The 23,256-nt window shown below is 36.6% G+C and overlaps 1 protein-coding gene across 1 annotated transcript; it reads right to left on the bottom strand.

Moving 5' to 3' along the window:
• Nucleotides 1-1,854: 1,854 nt before the first annotated feature.
• Nucleotides 1,855-22,685, bottom strand: LOC128497541 (N-acetyllactosaminide beta-1,6-N-acetylglucosaminyl-transferase-like). The gene is made up of 3 exons (XM_053467650.1): nucleotides 21,477-22,685; nucleotides 7,112-7,201; nucleotides 1,855-2,615 (listed from the first exon to the last, which is right to left on the bottom strand). Exons 1-3 carry the CDS (start codon nucleotides 22,393-22,395, stop codon nucleotides 2,425-2,427), a joined length of 1,200 nt encoding a protein of 399 aa, XP_053323625.1. The 5' UTR covers nucleotides 22,396-22,685; the 3' UTR covers nucleotides 1,855-2,424.
• Nucleotides 22,686-23,256: the final 571 nt, after the last annotated feature.

Genomic DNA, 23,256 nt, shown 5'->3' with positions numbered 1-23,256 from the left:
AGCACAGGCATGTAATTAATCAGATTGGCTATTAAGATTTTCATATCTGTGTTTAGGTATCTATATAATTAGATCCGGACCTGAGCGTAAGCCTTGAGTATTATTATTGGCAAAACCCTCTGTTCTAGAATGACTTACAATAACAAATGTTCGTTCTAACAAGTTTGGGTAGGATAGGCCTATGCTTGCTTAAAATACATGTTCAAAGCAACTGTCGATACGCTTGTTATTTATATCATATACACATGTTTATCTTTATCTATCATGTATACAAGTTAGTATATTTTAGGTTGACGCCAAAAGCCAAACACAAATGATAATTAGTTTCTATTTTAACAACATTTACAGCAGACAACCTTGTTATAGTAACAGTGCATAATTAACAGAAAAGAGCTTAAACAAGGCTCACGTTTATATATAAGAAGTGAACAGATAGACAGATACTGATACGTGGCAATAGGGCACCTGTCCTGCCTGAAATCCCCCCGAAAGTTTACTGTATTACGTAATTAAGATAACAAAATCTAACCCACCCAGCCCCTTGAGTGCTATGTGGATTCGCACAATTAAAAAAAGGACTATGCCTGAGAATCGGTACAAATACAACAATCAGCACATTTTCTAATAAAATATATACAATAATTCACAAACTCCAACTACAGTGCTATTTCCCCTATTTTTTAAGGTGAGGTTCCAAAAAAGACAAAACATTAGCTACACTCCCTAGTAAACTAAATAAACCCAAACAGATCTTTTCTTTCAGTCCTTCCTCTGAAGGTTTAATCAAGTAAAAGCTACACAGAAGCGTTTGAGATTATTTTCGTTTTTTATGACATCACCGTATTGGTGCCTGCTTTTGTGTCACATGACAAATGTTCACAGCAATAAAATATATGAAGGTGTAGGGTTTAGGCATTCAACTACTGATAATTTATTATGTATATTATTATGTATATGATGCTGCATTTAGTTATAAAAGTGTTAACAATCATCACCTTTAAGCATGAGAGCATGACAAGTATAGTACTGGAATATGAAATATATATATATACTCAATTACTTGTGTGTGTCTATATATATATATATATATATAATATATATAGTATTCACATTTTACAGTAAGCTCTATTATCAGCGTACCCTTTAGCAAGGACTGATTTGTGCATAATCCACATTTATGGGCACGTGTACATCCAGTGTAGGGCTAGTACTAAATATTCATATTCCACACATTTTCCCATTTCCTTCATTTTCAGCATTTCTATAAAAGAAACACCTACCATGTTTCTGGACCACACAAGTATTTGTCATTGAGCCATGACATCACAGGCTCATATACATATCTATATAATGAAATCTTGACTTGACGGTAAGCCTTGGGTATTATTATTGGCGAAACCCTCTGTTCCAGAATGACTTAACAATAACAAATGTTTGTTGTAACAAGTTTGGGTAGGATAGGCCTTTGCTTGCTTAAAATACACGTCCAAAGCAAATGTTGATGTGCGTTATTAACTGTTTGTCTGATCTGCGTTGTCTATTTGTCTTTTTTTGTTTTCCAACCATGATCTTCGTAAAGTCCAGTGCATTTGACCGGTGATTCCTTGGACTAACTCAACAGCTTCCTCTGCCTACACTATGTTACAAAAGATTGTGTGCTTCAGAGCACCCAGTTTACCAAATATCTGTTCGTTAAAGAGTGGTTACAGTAGAACAATATGGGTCGCTTAGTCTATAAATACCCAGGTTTCATGAATGACCTAAGAACCTGAATACCACTAGCAGCACTTTGTTACTTTCAATAACTAGTGAGGTTTTTTTTACATTTATTTAAATAACCCCTCAACTTTAAAAATAACATTAATTTTATTTATAGAAGCGAACGCTATTTTAAGATGCCCTTGGGATTTTAAGAAAATGCAGCGTAGTTCTCGAGATCTGTCCCTGCCAACTCACAGTTGATCACGTGTGCCCAATGGCATTTTCTCACAGCTCGTTCATACGAAAAGACAGCATTAGCAAGGGAACACACATAGCAAACGCAGAAGAAAGATTGCTTTTGTAGTTAGTAATGGGATGCACACTTTCATGACCTTTGCTTGGTTAAACACCTACAATTTTGAGTATTGATGACTAGTGACCATTAATCGAAGCACTAATTATTGAATGCAGATGTTATATCACAACCCATTATTTTGTCCGCTACATGTGAATTTGAAGTTTAACAGCTGGCACGGTTCATGTTGAAAAAAGGAATGCGAATAATTAAAACCTCACAGATGTCTGCCAAGCAAGGTTACTTTGTCTGCTTCTACATCTATTGCCTTTTAAGGGCAGCCATTAATAGGAATAGTTTCCTTTCACTTATCACTTGAGAGCCTCGCTTTCCTTTTCCAGGCTGATTTTCCTAGAAGAGGACACTGCTTACAAGTACCAGTCAGACTGAACAGTGATTTCACTTTGATTTAAGGTTCGTTCCCGGATCCGCATTTCCAGGCATTCCAGTGTAGGTGGATAAGATTTTAGTTCAAACTTGTTGGCAAAAATACTTTTGGCATTAAGAAGCCACTGCAAGTCCCCTGGTCCATAGACGCAGATATCACGTACGTAGTGTCCTAAGAAGAAAAAAAAAAAAAAGAGAGAGAGAAACAAATGAGTATTACAACAACATGAGGTCTATATTCCTTACACCCTTTCACTATCTAACACAGACTAGTCCCTGTTAAGTGCACGCAAGTGGTTGTTAGAATATAACATGGAATACCCATCACCTTGCCCAGTATTTTTTCCTAAAACAATGAAGTCTGTAAGTAATATGTAGTTAATGCTTTATCTTAAACCCCCATTGTTATTTACTTTAATTATCTTAACGCGTCACATACAAAATCACCTAACCATGATCCTCTGGCATCCTTCAGCCATGCCACCATTACCTGCAGCGATTATGTCAATTGCAGCATAATGGGCTCTGGCTACCCATAGCCTACCCTTGTGGGACGCGGCCAGGACTACCTGGGCATCTGAAAATGTGTATACTTAAGTTTGACTTCCACTGGTTAACCAGCACACACTGACAACGTATGCAAGCTGAATGCCTCGACATCACTCATCAGCACTGCCCAGAAGGACATCCTGTGGAAAGGTTACTTAAAATACAGCAGGCAGGGATAACAAAGATGTACTTATCATTTCCATCTATTTATTAAGTGCAACTCACATTTACCGTAAATGAACAGTTTACTTCCCCAAACAGCTTCATCAAGTATGAATGCATATTTACGGTACTGCAGAGTAACTCCCCTTCTGTCCTACAGGATTTGCACCAGTGTTGGCTGCTAAAAGCAACTAATTACTGGCAGGAAAGTATTTCTATTGAAATCTCATTGAACGTCCTGAAAGTCTCATGCATGTCAGCACTGGAGCTGGCTGGCAGTGAGTATCCCATGTACTGCAGATCAGGAGATAGATTTGATGGAACACATTGCCTAAAAGGCTGGAGGGGAAGTGGTTAAACAAAAGAAACACATAGAGGGGATTCAGACGAATCTCATTATTTTGCATGCAAAAAAAAGTTAATTTAAAGGTTGCATTCGGCTACCATATGCATTAAAATGTCTCTTGACTTGATACAAACACCCATGATCCAGGGTGGGTCTTCACTTGTCTTTCGCATGCTGCCCAACCCCTATCATTGTTATTCAGGATCGTGTTCATTTTTTTTTTTTTTAACTATACACATAATAATTTATGGAGAAACATGTGTGCATGGTACAATAAAGCCAGCCGATTCATCCGCAGATGACAATGTTTGTGGCTTAAGCACCATGACATACTGTATTAGAAATATATTATACCAGTCATAAACAGGCATATCCATCTGAAATGATCCAACACAAATTCAATGAAATTAGGATGACAATCATAAATCAATGGTTGCTAGAATGTCATCATGTCAAATCCAGAAGGAAAAACGCTATCACAAGAACCATCTGACTGTGTATACTCGAGTCTGACTTCCGCTGCGGAAGGAGTATAATAGCTTTTTAATAAAAGACTGGGTTACTAGACATACACCTCTGTGTTCCCAAGGGTTAAGGGATATGTCACACGCCAGGACGTGCAGTGAGGTGGGCTCTGCTGTCTCCATTTGTTTTTATTTCTTGCTCCAAGCTGAAATAAATGTTTTTCGGTCTAGGCTGCATGGAGTCAGCCACACAACATTTTACTCCCTAGACGACTGCTTGCTATAAACACATCAGTAGGGTCTCTCGCACGAGGAGCATTTGATGATTCCCTTGATGTCTAAACTGCTATGGAGATATGACTGAAGAATTGTAGTCTCTAAGTGACTTTATATAACAGTGACAATGTAATAGCTGCATGGCTGTAACACCCAGATTTACTAATTTACACAAAGATATATATTTCTCTGTCTCACAAAATCGTTTGTAAAAACATTACACGGTCAAGTTGGTGTGCAGTACTTCAGATATTACTATATTCTTTCTGTGACAGTTCTTTCTCTCACAATTTTTTTTATCAAGCCCCTTTTCGTTAGTACATTCAGACTGGCCATTGAGAACACTGGGGAAAACCCCAGTAGACAAGTGACCAACAGCACTTCTCCGGTAGCTTTACTTCATGAATATAGTTTATTGACCAGTGGCCTTAAAGTGTCTACTGTTTTACTGTTCTAGTCAGTTAGTGTATGTACCAGTTCACTATATGTAGTCAAGTGCTCTTACCTGGACAAATGTGGCTATGGATAATACTGCTAGGGCATGTTCTCTGGACTGGATTTTCCAAAAGACAGAAGGTTTATTCACTAACAGTAGAATTCACAGGAGATGGAGACTTGTGTTTTAGCTCCTTGACAGTGGCGTACCATGGGGGGGATCTGCCTAGGGTGCCACTCATCAGGGGGTGTGTGCTCCTCCAAAGACAGACTATACTGTCTGCCGCTGGAGGAGAAGGCCGGTTGGGGAGATCATGGAGCTCCCTCTCATCGGCCCAAAATCAGGGGTGCGGGGATGACTGTTTTTACAGAACTACGTATCCTGCTCCCTTGCAATGCACGTCAGCTTCTGATGATGAGCACTCAGCACTAAAGCCATGCCCAACGCTCTTCTTCAGACGTTGAAAACACAAGAAGAAGAGGAGGAGGAAGAAGAAGAAGAAGAAGTGAAAGAAGAGGAAGAGTTCTTGGTGGAAAGGAGACAGATGAGCAGTCCAGCTGTGTACTGGAAAGCGGCAGCAGGTTTAGTCTTTATGGTTCTATTAAATCTAGCATACACTATGAAATATTAAATATTTGATGTTTTCATTGACTGAATTAAAATATAAGTTAAGGTTTAAACAAAAACATCATTTGGCTTGTTTTTTTTTACTGGAGATGAATCATGTTGAATGGCAGTTACTTTTGCTTACTGATTTACATTTCATTTTGCATAAAATCACCCATGAACCGAGGCCAAAGGCACTGCAGGTAATGAGAGCTAACTAAATTGTCTCCATTACAAAAGATGTTTTTTTCCTTTGTATTTCATGCAAAATATATTTCTACTGTATGACGTCACCTTAAAGGGAGAGTTAAACCATTATTTTACGATTGATTTTATCAATAAAGGTCTTAGAAGCTCTGTATACAATTTTTCAAAGAAGCAATACCCAGAGCTTTGGTGACTTTCCCCACTGAAGCACCATACTAAGCAAATTCTTCATGACAAGGCTAATTATCTATTGAAGTTGGTTTTATCAATAGAGTCATAGCATGAGTCAGAGGGTCCCTCTGGTTGATTAAGACTAGCGCATTCTATTGTTTAAAACAATGCATTAGTGTAAGGTGTCAGGACACATACACATGACACATCATACAGATTTTTTTAAATACTACACTATGTAAAAACTAGAACAGTTGTAATTTAACATAAGGGGCCTTGTCTAAACTCTAGACTAATAAAAGAGAAATGAATTCTAAAACGGTACTCACTAGTAAGCTACTCAGCTACCTGGGCACATAATCAAGTAACAAATGCTAACTTTTCAACCTTGTGTACACATTTAGTGCATGTAACTCTAAAACTCCTTGCAAGCAATGTCATTTTAAGTTAAATTGTCTAAGCAAATCAGAGGACACAGACATTAGATTCAATTAAGTTAAACTAGCCTAAAAATGTGTCCAGATCCCCTTGATATGATGTGAAACTGATGTGAAGACAAACACAAACTGATACATTTAAAACTCTATATATTATTAGCATATTTATGTTACAACTGCTTTTCATATACTTGTGAGTAGTGATTAAGTATAAATAATTTAATGCAAAAATATTACTAGTTATAAAAATTATCAGGGCTTCGCGCCAGAATCCACATTTCCGATGTCTCATTGAGATTAGCATATATGTTTCAATGGGACTCACCAGGGAGCGGTTCCCCAAGATATTTTTTTTATATAAAGAGATATCTTCAGGTCACCTTTCCCCTTAGTGTTTACACCCTATTGTAAAGTAGGCTGAAGTAGATTTTAATGCTTTACAGTACAATATTATTTTATAATTGTTTTTTTATAGTTCCATCATATTTCACAGCACTGTATACACGATCTCCTAGTAAGAGTTACCTCTGGCACAGTAAAACACTGACCTTAGTTTTTCCTTTCCTTTAGCACAAAGTCGGAATTTGTGGCATTATATCTTTTTACAAAGGCTTTGTCACCGAAAATATGCAATGATTATCAAACCAATTCTTAAATACACATTATACAATAAAATATTTGTACCTACATGTAATGTTACGGTATTTCACAAGTGGTCACCCAGAGCGATTTCTGATTGGTTGCTAGATTAACATCAGAACAAAAACATATTACAAAATATTTTAAATTTTTTGTAATATGTTTTTGTTCTGATGCAGAAACACAATATAAGAAGAATTTTAGCTAAGGGTTAAACCCCCTTTTAAAAAAAATCCCAAAACAGCAAATAAAATCGAAAATGTAAAAAACAAATATAAACAAATACAGTTTAAAAAAAAAATCTGTTAACAGGCGCTTTCTTTATGGTGGTTAGAAGCACTTAAAGATTAAGAGATTAAAAAATGTATATATTACCATGACATCCTCCGTGGTCATTCATATCTCTCCACTTAATGGCTCTAAGGTCACCTTCCCACATTCCATTTGGCATGGATCCGGGAACATCTGCAATGTAACAAAGCAGAATAAATTTATTCCTGCTGAAGTTATTTTATGCTAATGGTACATGACATTTAAAACCTGACTTTTATAATCTATAACTTGAACACTTGTATATAATAGTAATCCACCGATACAAGCTCCAGACATTTCATCTAGCTTCATTTTGCACCGGGCCACTCCCAGAAGCAGAAATGCAGCAAGGCCATGTAATGCAATGTTGCATGACCCCACTGGAAAAGCAAGCAAGTGAGAGAGTAAGTATGTATGTATGTCAGAGTGCATGTGTAAGTGTGTGTTTTGATAACAAATAACATACACAAAGGTATGAGAACCTCATTGGACATTTTTTCTGTGTAATGGCACAAGGATGCACAGAGGGAAGGCCATTAAGCAGCTGCTATTCTCCGTTGAGTTGTTCTCAAATCCTTTTTGCATGAAACAAAAATTATATTTGATTTTCTACTTAAAAGTTATCAATGTATGTAAATAGTTATAAACTACAGCAAATTTGTAGCATTTGTACTTAATGAGTACACATGTGAAACTGAAGCAATGATCCAAATGTTTGGCTCTTCTGGTCCCCAAGGACACAATAATGTTTGTGTACTGATTAAGCACACACGTGACTTGACCAGAACACCTTTTTTATCTCAGAAGTCTCCCGTGTATATTCTCTTGTATTTTAACCACTGCATACTATCACAAGGCAAAGCAAAATCCTCCTCTTCCCTCATGCCAACAATTGTGCTAAGCAAGTGTAATATTTTCATTTTCCCCATCTTCTTTGATGGGGACCCACAGATCAATATATGGCCTAAACACATACTTAATTTGTATATATGGTAGCAAAACATATAGAAGAAGATTCCTTGTCTTGGGCAGGTATTTAACATTACATTTTTTTATTGAAACCTAGGGTAGATTGGTTTACCAAGGCCAAATATGCATGTGTTTCGATTTAAATATATTTACTTATCTGAATTTTAGCAAACACGGATGCTGAGTAAGTGAGGAATCCTCTCCAGGTAGTCAGCATTTAGCTTTTCCATATTTTTTTGAGCGATAAGAGTGGGATATATGTTTGAATTTTTAGTTGTTAAAGAATTTCTTGGTACATAGATGTATATATGTAGGGTTATACATGTGCATCAGAATACAGCATCTCTGTACGTAGCTTGAATGACATGCATAAAAAAATGAATGGGATATAGACCTTGCCACCTGCCAAGTACACTTGGATGCATGTTTTGCAAGAGTGTAGCATCCGACTGTCTGTAATTTATTGGCTGATTGCCTTAAAGGTCTAGAGTCAATTTTAATCCCCTGTCTAGTCTTGGTGGGATGCATCTACCAAATAAATAATAAATAGCATGTTGACAGTGTGTACAAAAAGACTGGCCTCGTACATATAGGGCTTCTATTTACATTGTGTATGCTAAAATAGCTGTGTCAACAGAAATAGCCATAACCACTATCCTAATAGTGCTGTCAATGAAGGGCAAATATTTTCTAGCATATTATCTTGATGCCTAAATACCATAAATAAAATAAGCACTTTATGTTTCTTCAACTGCAGTAGGTTATGTGTGAGTGGGGGATTAGAGAAAAAAAAAAGTGTTCTCATGCAATATTTACATATACCATTTATTCCTATTGTTATAATGACAGTGTTACATATGCTTTTGAAATATTTTATTTATATAATATATATTATTATATATTATTATTAATATTATGAAACATATTAATTCTACTGTTGTATTTGTCGTAATAAAGGTCATCCACCAGCTTTTAAGATCAGTACAATTAAAAAAAATACACTGAGGGAATTTAAATATGCATAGGGTAGGTAAATGGCTGACCTGAATTTAAGACACGGGCAAGAACTAGATAAAAGTTTTTTGAGCAGGAAAACATGGGCCAGTGGTTGTTATCTGGAATCAGATTTCTAGGTTTCTATGACCTTCTTGTTACCTCCCAGTAGACTACTCAGAGCCGTGAAGAGAGACCTCCTGGGGCTCAATCATAGTTGCGGATATGGTTATGCCATATTATATATCTCCGGTATATTTGCAAATGCAGCATTGTATTATATGAATGTTTCTTGTTTCTGGTCCTTTTGCAAGCAGGGTGTCACAATAAAGTCTGCTTCAATTGACCAACTTTGGTAGTACATCTCTAGTCTAATCCTCTGCTGACACCACTTCCCTCTTACTCTAATGGCCCACCAGTAGCTACAAAGAACTAGAGAGGGGATCTGCTCACCTGTGTGAGATGGCTTTATTCACAATGAATGTTAAAAACAAAGCTCTCATGTATAATTGATACATTATGGTGGTTATACTGTGGTATGATAGCTCATTGGTCTAATTCAGTCAACACTCGGAACAGGCACTTAGATGCGAATGTAATCCTATAAATGTTGTTTACAGTCATCCTGAAAATAACTGCGGATGTGAACAACACCTCTGTACGCATAATAGCACTGCTGTGCTAATATTTACCCCACACTGAAAATGACAAGTATATAACTGAGACCCAAGCTGCAATTCATAGAACATGCTTCTTTATTACAAGATCTGCACAATGCAAACATGCAAAAATCTCTTAAAGGTGCTGTTCCACCTAGATATATTTTTCTCATATTTTATATTATTATTTTTTAAAATAACATACCATTTTGCAGTATTTTGCTGCTCAGCCTGCTCATCTCTGACATTACTGAAGGGTTGTAACCTTCAAAGGGCAACTGTAGTGAGAAAAATGTTTCTTTACATTTATGGGGAAAGGAAACATTTTTTTCACTACAGTTGTCCTTTTAGGTGTTCTAGTTTAAAGGAACCTCCCTCTCATCATACTTACTACACATCACTCTCATCACACACATCACACATCACTCCCATCACGCCATCACAAAATCACGCACCCCTCTATCACATAGAACACCTCACTCAATAACACTCACTCCCCATCACTGGCTAGTGTGGCCATTATAAGAATTGTTCACTGTTTATAAAATTTTTGAAGCCTTGCTTTTTTCACATCTATGAACATAAAATAGGAGGTGGGCCTGGCTGTAGGTGGTCAGACCGTTGTGATGTAATACATAGAGGAGAGGAGCAATGACAACACTCTCTTTCTAGGCAACTGTAGTATTTTAATAAACTGTTAAACACCTGTTTGAAGAAACATTAAGGAGAAAGCAAAATGTCAGATAAGTTTCTTTACAGATGCAGCTCTTCTGGGGATATTTTAAGAGGCCCCCAAGGTGTAACATCACCTTTAATGAATGCAGAAGGATATGTGTAAAGAAGTATGCCTAACCTTGTGTGTGTTATTTAGCCCAATAATAACATGGCTAACTGCACTCTGTTCATGGCTAGTCCCACACCTTCCAAACCTTCAGAAGAGCGAGGGCTTTGAGTAGCCTTGCCTGGGATGTTCTTGGGTATACCAAAAATGACATTTGGGATGCTTCACAGATTTCAATCCTCAATTCCTTGAGAAACGTGAATGGAAACAAGGGGAATTCATAGGCAAAAAACTCAGTTAAGAACCAAAGTTGTTTGAGCATTGGTATACTTATGGACATGTGTATTTGTTTGTTTCTTTAGAGTTTCCTTAGCCTGGTTATTGAACGTCCTATCTACAGTACATGTATCCACATCCACTTTTACTATTTGATGTAGCATTTATGGTTAAATTATGAAGGAATAAGTGGTTTCTTAACCCTTAAGGACAATGGGTTGTCCTTCAACCCATTAAAACCAATGCATTGTGAGCCCGTACATGTATGGTCTTTAAATAATAAGAATGACCCATGTTGCCTCTTTCGAGTTATGTAAGTACTGAACATTCACATATATTCCAAAATCCATTGCCTGAGCAATGACCTCTGTTTTTCTGTGTGACTATATTAAAAGCAAAACTACTTTTAATGGAAGTTTACATTTTAAAATTTTCATATTTGTTTTTTTCAACAATTTCCAGTAAAAATTAGCCCCAAACCAGCTATACAAGGTCAGTAAATGGGATTGCTTTCAGGTTATCTGTGGAATTTTCATCAAACATTCACACATCACTGAACCAAAACTATTACAACAATTATTTGGCTGAGCGGAAGATAACAAGTAACATTGAGTGTTTCATGAAATGAAGAAAATGTTGATCAAGGTCAAAAAAGTAAGAACGGAAAACGGTGAGACAATGCACACCCATTCTGAATAACAATCTGACACGCGTGTCCTTTGAGTTTATCCTGCTAGAAAAGATGAACTGGCCTGCATTATGGATAGACAGATATTGAATGTCAGATACCTGTGTGTTATGTAATAGTAAGCTGTGTATGTAAATGCGATTTTCTGTTTCGCTCTCCACAAGGGACTTTTATCCTGAACAATTGAGATTTTTTTGTATCATGAATTTGTTTTTGTACCATATGGCTTTTAAGAACAGAGTATAGTTAGCCATGTGCTCAGTGGGGTTAGCCGATGGCAAGGGTGGGTCTAGCCCCAAATAACAAGGAATTGCATGGGAGTGGAAGTAGAATTGGGCCAGGAATGCTGCTGTCCTTTCATGGAGAAAGAACTGAGAGACCCAGAGACCGAGGGAGCAGCGATTCACCTGGAGGGCTCACAGGTATGATTATTTTATTTATTTATTGTTAACACCCAAAATTAATTTGAGAAGGAGTGGCATAGCTTTCATTTTATGTCCCCTGACAGTTAATTCAAACTCTGAGACACTCCAGCCATCATATGCACCTTTAACCATATAAATTTGGAGAGGTCCCTTTTAAACTACATGCAGCCAATCAGTGGATAGAAGCTAAGGTTAGTGCATTATTTCATTTATTTTAATATGCATTCTTTTTTAATTGTGCGCAAAGATATAAAAGAGATTGTGAATTATATTAAAGTATATTCTACAAAACTACCTGTAAACTTTAGCATCAACATACCTAATTTTAACTTTGTCATTCCACTAGATTGTTTTAGATACAATTTATTTCCTTTTTTATATAAATGAGACCATGTTTTACTATACCCTGGCTTGTAACTGCTTTAGTATTTTGTTGACCATATATCTATCTTAATGTTATCTTGCTATTATTGTCATTCTTTTTAATACTAGTATAGCAGTTGCTTTTTTCTTGCTAACACTTACTGAAGTAGTTCTGTTAAAATGTGATGTTCATTTAGACCAAAAATTAATTGAACTATATAGTATTAAGTACTAAGCTAATAAAAGTCGATAGCGATGCCAATACATAATTTCCTTTGGAGATTTAATTACACAAAACAGATTTTTTTTTAAATTGTGTATGGCAACATAATGTCACATGGCAATTAAGTGTATTTTTTTCTGTGATTTCACTAAACGTGTTCCTCTGTAATAAACTAACTTCGTTAATGATGGATAGATTTCATCCACTATAATATGAGCCTTCATTATGTCAATTCCTTATGTCAGTTGAGAAATGCCTCTTGAATACAGTAACCTTCTCGATTTAAAAGTAGATATCTGCTAGTGACATATTAGTGTCATCCCTGCTCATCAAAAACTATTTTAAGATTTAATGCTCCTCTTGCGCACTAGACAGTCTATCTAGATCATTTCAAGCAGAATTACATAATTTTAGTCTAGGTTTGTCAGCAATAGATGCTGCAATTGTGTCTGTTCCAGTGGAATGCCAAGTTGGTTTTACAAATAGTTTTACATACATTTTAGGTTACTTATCCATGAAAGACTGAGCCTTACGTAAAATCCATACCAATTTTGGGCAGTAAATTTATCACATGCAAGTCCAAATATATGGTGGAATTCAGATATTCTCAGAACTCAAATAATGTGAACAAGTGTTAAAATCCATGTTCAGCATCACATGGCACTCACATGCCCTGTAAGCGAGGCCAGTTTCCTTTATAATGCCTTGTAGCCATTCAGAAATACAGCCAAAAGAAATCTAGGTTGCAGCAAAGTTCTTGTGCATATAAAAAGCTCTTTGTTAGCTAGCTTTGCAGCAATAACAAAGCTTAGAGTGACTAGTGAAAACAGAGGTCATGTCCAGATTATAGCACAGCAGGATAGGCCATGTCTGAATACATTAAACACACGAGAATTTAAAGTTAAGCGCCAGAGGAGAACCCAATCTTGCTTAAAGGTTTATAGAATGAAAAATAGGTTACCGTATATTCCGGCGTATAAGACGACTTTTTAACCCCAAAAAATCTTCTTAAAAGTGGGGGGTCGTCTTATACGCCGGGTACTTACCAAGCCGGAGGTTCCCACGAAGCCACCAATCTCTCTAATCACTACGCGCCGGCTATTGATGCCGAGCGCAGGGATGCCGTCATGTCCCGGCGCCCGGCATCAATTGCCGGCGCCTAGTGATGAGGGAGCAGGGAAGCCCGAGGTCTGGCACTTCAGACCTCGGCTTCCCTGCTCTCTAATCACTAGGCGCCGGCTATTGATGCCGAGCGCAGGGATGATGTCATGTCCCGGCGCCTAGTGATTAGAGAGCAGGGAAGCCGAGGTCTGAAGTGCCAGACCTCGGGCTCCCACAACTGGATGGCAGAAAGAAGACAGAAGATAAGGTAAGAGATGGGGAGAAAGGGAGAAGAAATATATATATATATATATATATATATATATACATACACACACACACACATATATATATATATATATACATATATATATATATATATATATATATATATATACATACATACACTGGTGTGTGTATATATATATATATATATATACACTGGTGTGTGAATATAGATATATATATACACTGGTGTGTGTGTGTGTGTGTGTGTATATATATATATATATATATATATATATATATATACATACATACATGTGTGTGTGTAAAGGCAGGGGTGTGTGGTGAGGGCAGTGTATAAACGTGTATTTATGGACAGGCATATGTGTAGATATATATAGATATATATTATATATATATGTGTGTGTGTGTGTGTAAGGGCAGTGCATGTATGTATATGTCAGCAAATCAACCAGCAAATCACCGGTAAGGTACATCGCTTGCCGTGATTGGCTGGTTGTTGTACGCTGGGTAGAGGGGTAGTCTTATACGGCGAGTATAGTCCAAACTCTATATTTGGACTGTAAAAGTTGGGGGTCGTCTTATACGCCCAGTCGTCTTATACGCCGGAATATACGGTATCTCAAAATATTCTAAAATCTCATTGCTATCTCATGGATATTCGGATATGCATACAATTTGTGTCACAGTAATAGGGATACTATGTCAGTCCCAATGGTGGGTTTCAGTCTGGATAATGTTTTGTATAATATTTTGATTTAATATAATAATAATAATAGTAATAAAAAAGAATTGTCACACATGGACTGTGGAAAAAAAACCCACAAAACTAGTACAATGTAAGGGCAAGAACAAACAAACCAAAAAAAGATTATTTTGAGGCCCCAGCGTAAAAATGTTCTAGGAACTGCTAAAAGGGTCCAAAGTGGGGAAAAAGTGCTTGGTGTATTCCAAACCAGAACACCCATTGTTATACATGCCTAGATCAAGCTTTCCCCCTTTCACAGGTACACACCTGATTTTAGCCAAAAGGCTGAGAAGCGGTCAGTTATACAACCCAATGGGCCAGTCATGGTGCTCAATGGAAAGGGAGTAAGAGAAGACAAGCAACGGTGAAGGCCCCGGAAATATTCATAACATGCGACACCCACCCTGTAGTTATGAAGTTCCAATACGTCATCATTTACAAGTAAAAATGCAACCATATCTAAGCAAAAAAGATCCATTAGTTAAACAGAGGGTTATAGGAAGAGAAATATGCAAAACATAATGCAATCCACGTGTACAGATACTAGTTTACCGAATATAATTACTGAATGAATCAATACATGGCAAAACTTGCACAATGAAGTTTCAGCAATTTCTTTCTTATGACGTAGAGCTGTTCAATATAAAAATGGCAATGAGCCACAGGGTGTGATATCAAGCCACATGGTTGTCTTCATTTTCCTCCTATTCTGCTGTGTAGATTAATAAATGTGGTTTATTCACTAATGAGAACAAGTTGTCAGTAGAGGTTGCAACAGATTTGCTATTTCCACTACTTCACTATTCTTTATAAAGGGCCCACACTAGCAGGTTCCTCCAGCAAGAGGGGTTGAGCCAGTAATTCTACCTTAAGTGCTTAGAGTATATGGACTAGGGAATCTGCAATACTAACTGTTATTTGTGTACCCCATAATGAGATCAGCATGTATGTTTAAAGTAGAGCTACATTAGTCAAACCTACTTACAGATTGAGCTCCGTTTCATGTTGTTGCCATCATCTTTCGGCATTTTGTAAGGAATTATTTTATCATGAATCCTACGATCTGTGGTAGAAACTGACAAAGCTAGCATGTCAACAGTTTCCTGTCCTGAATTGACTTCCTTCTCCTCGCTTTACTCTTGAAAAAAAAAACTGTCTGAACAATTAGTAAGAAATGTGAAATTAATAATATGGGAAGGGTAATTGAATATATATTATTATGTATAAGTTATTCAGTTGGAATAAGAATTCAGAACCAAAGAAAATGAAATTAAGATGGCTTTTCCTATGAGATACATATGCATAAATACATTGAATGTACATACATGGTAATTGCCCCCCTTCTGTATGAGTTACCCTTAGCCTTCTAATAGATTGTATGCTTACAGGAGCAGGGCCCTCTTCTGCTTGTGTACATTTATGTCTTTTGTTTGTTCATGTTATTGTTAAAGATGTTAATTTTTATGTTATTGTTAAACCTGTATCCCCCTCACTTTAATAGCACAATGGAATCCACTAGGGCTTCATAAATAAAATATAATAATAATAATACACATAATGATGTACCGGTATTTACACCAAAGTTTCACTCTTCAATAAGGATAGTACATGGCCTTGGTCCTAAATCCCCCTGTCTCTCTTTCCCTTGTTGTCCTTCTTTTTCAATTACCGTATTTGCTTGATTATAAGACGACCCCCCCAAATCTGAATATTAATTTATGAAAAAAAAGAAAAAGCCTGAATATAAGACGACCCTATAGGAAATTTTTTTACCAGTAAATGTTAATTCATGTAAACTATGTGAACAATTTTTTTTAATAAAAGCTATGATTGAGAAAAATATTTTGTTTTTATTTCCTTTTTTTTTCAACCTGCCCCCCCAGTTATGCACATCTGCCCCCTGGCTTGCCACTCTGCCCCAGAAATGCCTTATACCCCCTATATGCCACTGTGCCCCATGATATGCCTTTTAACCCCCTATATGCCACTCTGCCTCCAGAATTGCCTTATATATGCCTTATGCCCCCCATTTAACACTCCCTCCCCTCCCTCCTCCAAACTTACCGGAGCTTCTGAGTCCCTGGTGTGTAGTCCGGGCAGCGTGTAGAGCTCTACGCGATTTGCGTACACAACTTACGCTGCAGCCGGGAGGAGGTGCAGTTAGCAGCGGGGATTGTCTGCGAAGTTGTGTACGCAAATCGCATAGAGCTCTACACGCTACCTGGACTAAGAACTGGGGACTCAGAAGTTGGGGGGGGGCAGGAGGATCCAGGTCTCCTGCATCGCTGTGGGGGATCTGTTTCTTAGTCTCATAGTCAGACCTAGTTGAGGTCTGATTATAAGACGACCCCGATTATAAGACGAGGGGTATTTTTCAGAGCATTTGCTCTGAAAATAACCTCGTCTTATAATTGAGCAAATACGGTATATCATAATTTTGTGAGGGTATGAGTATATCCCAGTTTTCTTAAGCCCTAAAAGTTACAATATATGTAAAGAAGTAGCAGAAAATGTGACGAATTTAGTTAAGAACAAAAATGTCCTAAAGAGAAGAAAATAGAAGACTGGTCACTTTTGAGTTACACTTTATTTTTGGTTAACTTTGTATCCATACCATGATAGATGTGTTTCTGAATGATTATGCTTTCAAAATATAGCCTGTCTCCAGTCTGTGTTTTGTAAACAGAACACATTACTGGTAATCTTGTTTTAGTAACTTTTGTAAAATATTTCTCTAGGATGAACAGTTTTTTTTTTTTTTTAAGAATAAATGGTGGAAAAGTTATATATTGAATAATGCTGTCTACTTACACCCAGGATGTGTGCTTCTGATTCAGAAAAGCCATCTCAACTCTTGAGTAAAACCACAATTTCACTTCTTTTTCATTATTGCCAAAGCCATATTGAGTCACATGACCTAGCTCATTCACAATTTGGGTAAAAAACAAAACACGGAAAGTGCTTTTTTGTTAATCTCTTTTTTTTCTGTCTGATTGTAGAAATGACATCTAGGTTTTTTATTTTGTGCCAATATTGAAAAAGGAACTGCACAAGAACACTGGTGCCAAGGCGTCTTTAAAATTGTGGTGCCTTTTCACTGTACATGATTCAGAAACTTAAGTACTTTGGTAAACATAACAGACTATCCTGTTCTCCACAACAAAATATATTTCCCTTCAGCCAAAATCTTGCTGCCAGACTCCTTTATGTTTTAAAGAGATTGATCGGCATATAACTGTAACAGGATACTTTCTGGTTGAACTGGACTATTCTAAAAAAAAAATGTCTGTTCTACCGGCTGTTTAACCTACAAACAAGAGGCAAGAAGTATACAGTATGTATGTATGTATGTGTGTATATATATATATATATATATATATATATACATACACATACCAAATTTCAGTTTATTTAAATAGAGGATACTATAAGGTCGCTTAATGATTAAACCAGGTAGCAGTTTGGTAAGTGGTAGACAAAGTTAATCATTTCTTCACAGAAGAGTTTGCCACTTAAGGTTTCCTATTCAATTCATTATGTTCTTGCAAGCATAACCTTAGAGACCCAGAAATTCTTAAGTGACAGAACAATGGCTATGTGCCAGTGGCTATGTACATGTCAGGTTCCTAAAACAACCAAAGCAACAATGTAATTTAAATTTATATAGATAATAATGCACAGACCTACACAGAGGTATGTATCCTTCTTAAAATGTGAACATTCATTTATACCTAGTCTAGGCATACAAGAAGAAATAAAAGTTTCTGGAATATGTTTATATATGGAAGCAGTGGTGCACTTAGTTTTTCACACATGGCTTCTCCATTTTGGCTTTATTTTGTTAAATCATGAAACAGTGTAATATGCCATGTGGTGTTGTTCATCTGTGGTGGGATTTACCTACTTTGTAGACCTGCTATATATATATATATATATATATATACAAAATGTATCAAATTAGCCTTTTACGTTGAAAAAAACATGTTTAACGGGAGCTAATGTGTTCACAGTGACTAAATGATTTTTATTTAATAAATAAACCATTTATATTCAGTATCTCAGTAATTTGCAGGTGTTAACAGGAGACATACATTAATTTCGCTGACTACACTATGTAACAATGGCCAACTCCCCGGCAAACTCTCATGCTAGGGAATGCACCCAAGAGTGGAAAATGTTGGTCACCCACTGGGATGTACTCAATGTTGGAATTACCATACTTTCACAAGTAATTGAGTAACAGTTTCAGTTAATGAATCTGGGCCAACTTATCTCATTTATTTTATTGCAATCTAAAAAAAGATTGCTGTTTAACTATTTGTGACAGATACTGAACGTTAGTGACCACTTAGTGTCATTGTTCATTTCACTTGTACACAATGGTCTTTTTGTAGAGTTTCAGCTGATTATCTTTGCTGTTGTACCTGGGCGTGTGCTGTGAGGGGTCTTCCATCCGTCTTACATATGTGAAAAGCAGTCAAGATAGGGCACTTATTTAATGTGATACACAAAAGGGGAACCTGGGAGCAGAAACGTTCAAGAATACTTGATACATGTGTACATCCATATATATGGTGCCATTTGGTCTAGGACATGTAATTCTGTCCCTTTAAAAATTATTTGATTTAATACAAGGCTTATAAAAGGAAATCAGCAATTGGTATTTTTGTTGCTTCCTGCTGTGCATAATTGTATTTTATTTTTCAAGTGCAAGCAAGGTCGCTTTTAACAAATCTATTTTAACAGACTGAAGGAAGCAATCTTAGGTTTAAAGAATACATTTAGGTCCCTTTAAAAGAAAAATGCCATTCATTATTTAAGAGTTTGCTTTGTGTTGGGTGTTTATTTTTTTATATATATTGTTACTGCCATTAATGGTATTATAGTAAACATTTGTTTGAAGTACAATTTCTCTCTCTATATATGTATATGACATACTAGTATATTCCACAGCAATATTAATAAGGGGTATAAAGAACACAGATGTCAAGACATCTGTGAACCCTCCTCATAATATCTTACAGTTTACAACTACTTAATATTTAAAAACATCATTATATGTCCTTTTGATAATTTTCAGCCACACCACTTAAAATAAAAAGTTAAATAAAATAAAAAATGTATTTTGTTGTTATGTAACGCCTCACCACCTTGCCTCCTCTGCCAGTTAAAAGCGGAGAGGGACAAACTGTACCTTTTATACCAGGAAATGAATTGCAAAATTCCGTTAAAACCCACAATGTAGAACACGCTCTTTGTTCTTGATATAACTGTGATATTTTTATTATTCCAGTGGTGTTAGCCACAACTGACACTAATACCTCACCCCAAACAATCTGAAATACTATAATACTTAACACAGTACTTCTACCTATTTACAGTAAGCAACGATTATTACTGAGTTGTTTTATTCAGTTTTGGTTTTTGTGTTTAGCATTTAGCAGTTAACCAATTTTATATTTACAGATATTTACTTGCTCATATATATATTTAAAATATTTATTTTTAAAAATGTTTCGTAATCGTTTTTTGTTTTTCCTAGTTAAACTGTATTTTGTGTTGGCTAATATGAGTCTTTAAGAAGAAAGAATACTAGTCAAATATTGGAAACCAAATTGAAATTCTCAAGGGTCATTTTTTTTGTCACTCGAGATGTTTGATCTTTACCATTTTTAGTTATAATGTACAGATGAACTTCTAGTCATTCAGGTACTACGGGAAACAGACTGGCCTTGGTATCAATTTTCCATATGAATAACCAATTGACTGTACAATTCTCAGAACCTGTTATCTACAACGCAGGATAATTTCACTAGAGCAAAGTTACTCGATGTAGAAATTTTAACTTGACCTTTAGTTCTCACACTGTGTTAATGTTTCAGATCTTTCTGTTCATTTAATAATTAACAAGTGCAACGTCATTGTGTAAAAAAAGAATCCAATTAATAGCATTTATTATACGGCTAAGATATGAAAACACAGGTTATCTGAATGGCAGAATGTTTTGTAGGAAAATGGTTTCTAAGCAGTTGGCCTTAAGATTGGTGACAAAAGCATAAATTATGGCCAGAGATGTCTCCAAGCAAATGGTGGCCACCCTTGATAAAGACCAGTTCGGTCGAAACCTTTGGGGATCTCTCTTACAGTCTCTGCTTTCCTGTCGCTCTTGTGTTTGCCTATATATCCATGTAGTTTTGGTAATAAAATGTATATTTTTTGTGTATGTTTTGCATTTTTTGAGTACAACTCCCTTCCAATAGATCAACCTGTACTTAGCCAGCATCTACTGCTCTGCAGTAATCATGAATCCCAGGCAGTCAATTATGGGAATGACAGCCAAGTGGTAAAACCAAAAGCTGACTGTCCCATATGTTAAAAAAGTGAGCCGTATCATCATACAAATAACATTTAACATACTCAATATAGTATGCTTCCATACAATAATAAAACACACCAGCACCCTGACTATACACAGGAATGATTACTTCTATTGACGACTTTGCACATAAGCAATGAAAACTCTCTGTTCTGTGAAGCTGGTCCATTGAAAGCATTGAATTACCAACAGGGAAATCCCTTGCCCCCAGTTTCTCAAATGACTAATACAGGTAATATATGTATGTATCATATCACTTTTTGGGAAGTAAGACAATGCTGCAATCTGGCTTCATGATCATAACTGAAAAAACGCCCACAATTTGTAAGGGACTGGAGGAGTCATATGACATTAAATACATTTTGTTGCAGACTACAACCACATCCTGGGGATTATATACTTAAAACAATATGCTAAAACAGAACAGAAATGATATTCAACAGAAATATGTCATTTAATGGTTTGCTAAAATATAGCCAGTGGGGTTTAGAAAATATACAGAAGAATGAAGCTTTTTACATAAAATTGATCATGAAACAAGCCACCTGTAACCCACACCCAAGATGATAATATTACATACCTGGAATTCTATTTAATGTCACCCAGTAATGCTCATCTGGACTGTAGGTGTCCATGGACCATTTTAGCAGATCGGTGGCTCTCTGATCCTCAAGGATGAACTTTGTAAATTCCCTTGTGAGTGCAACATATGCTGAACCAAAGTAGATGGTCATGTTGTGAGGTGGAGGAGGTTTTAACACATTGGTCCTTCGAACAAATGAATGAACAATATCCTCACGATGAACATATTTGGTCCTTGGTATGGCATGATCTGGGGGCAGCACCCCAGGGGTAATGTTTTTTCCTTTAAATTTTTTTAGATGTTGTATAATTTCCTTGTTAGTCTTTAAAGGGAAATCCTGTCCACAGGTGTTGATAACATATTTCCATGGCACATCTGATTCCACAAGGTCCTTCATACAGTTTCTATCAGCCAGGAGCCTGGATATACCACCATAAACCACAGGCTCCATTCTGGATGCGAGGAAAGCATTGGGGAAACAGTCCAGTAATCGTCCAACAGAGTCCAAGAAATCTGCACTTGCTTTCTCATCAACATGGATACAATATATATTCTGGGGCATGTAGATCGCTCTAAATAGCCTCTCAAACGTGCTAAATTCTTTATGTATAACCATCATATAGGCTAGTGGAAAAGCAGCTTCTTCTTCTGAAAGAGGAGACGTGATATAGTGGTTTTGTGTTATATATTCTTGACAACTGGACCATTCATTGGTATTGGCAGAGGTAGCCTCTAATAAGAAAGATTTCTCCTTTCCTTTAATGAATGCATCACAAGCTTCTGTTAATAGAATTTTCTCTTCTGTTGCATTGTATCTATGAGCACCTTTAAATTGCAAAAGTCTGTTATAATATAATAGTAAAAGCGTAACACTGAGGATCGGGACAGGGAACATAAGACGGACCCATGAACTCATTATTAAAAATGATCCACTAGAATAATATACCTCCAGACAAGTGTTGTGATAGTTCTAGCAGACATCTGCTGCTGGTTGCTGGCTCTCTCAGTGTCGCATTGTCCCCCTGCAGCCGTTCTGACAGTAGATTTATGTCATCTCGGTGTTCTGTGTAACAGCAGCCCGGGAGTCTCTTTCTCTCTCTCTCTCTTCATCTGTTTCTCTAGAGAAGCTTTGATGACCTTCCGTTCACTTTCATTTTGCATATGAAAGACCCACTGAGCTCTGATTGGCTAGAGCTCAAGCTACCAACACCATGTCACAGCACTGTTGCTCTAATCTCTTATTTTCTCCACTTCTCTGTCTCCACTCCTCTCTTATTTTTTTTTCTCAAATCAGTTTATTCCGGGCATCTACAGACAACGGCAGTTTATTTTTGCTCTCTTATTTTGTTCCATTAAAGTATGGAAATTACTTTGCTAAAATAAGATCCCCTTTATTTTTGATGGGCGCAACAGATTTACTGAACTATTAGATAAAACAGGAGTTGGAAAATTGTACCTACATAAGCAGATAGCCCATCCATACACACACCTCTCTCTGTAGATATTTGATTAAATGTATGAATATTTTTATTTAGGATATTACTAACAGGGAAGGGCTGGTAACATTTAGCCTGGAATGCAATCTCAGCCATGTATTAAATCTACCTAAAGTATGTTTGAAAGACAACATGCGCTATAGCTATTATCCAGTCTCCTTTAAAAACACGACAACAGAAAAAGGGAATTGATCAAAATCCATAATGTTAATACAGAAAAGTGACAGGACAATCACTGAGTAAATCGTTCCCAAAGCCTTTGGTACGCTAGTCACCCTGGT

The sequence above is a fragment of the Spea bombifrons genome, chromosome 5, assembly GCF_027358695.1.
Source record: "Spea bombifrons isolate aSpeBom1 chromosome 5, aSpeBom1.2.pri, whole genome shotgun sequence".
NCBI lineage: Eukaryota > Metazoa > Chordata > Amphibia > Anura > Pelobatidae > Spea > Spea bombifrons.
Note: the sequence above shows the minus strand (reverse complement) of the source record. Positions and strands in the feature narration are given on the sequence as shown.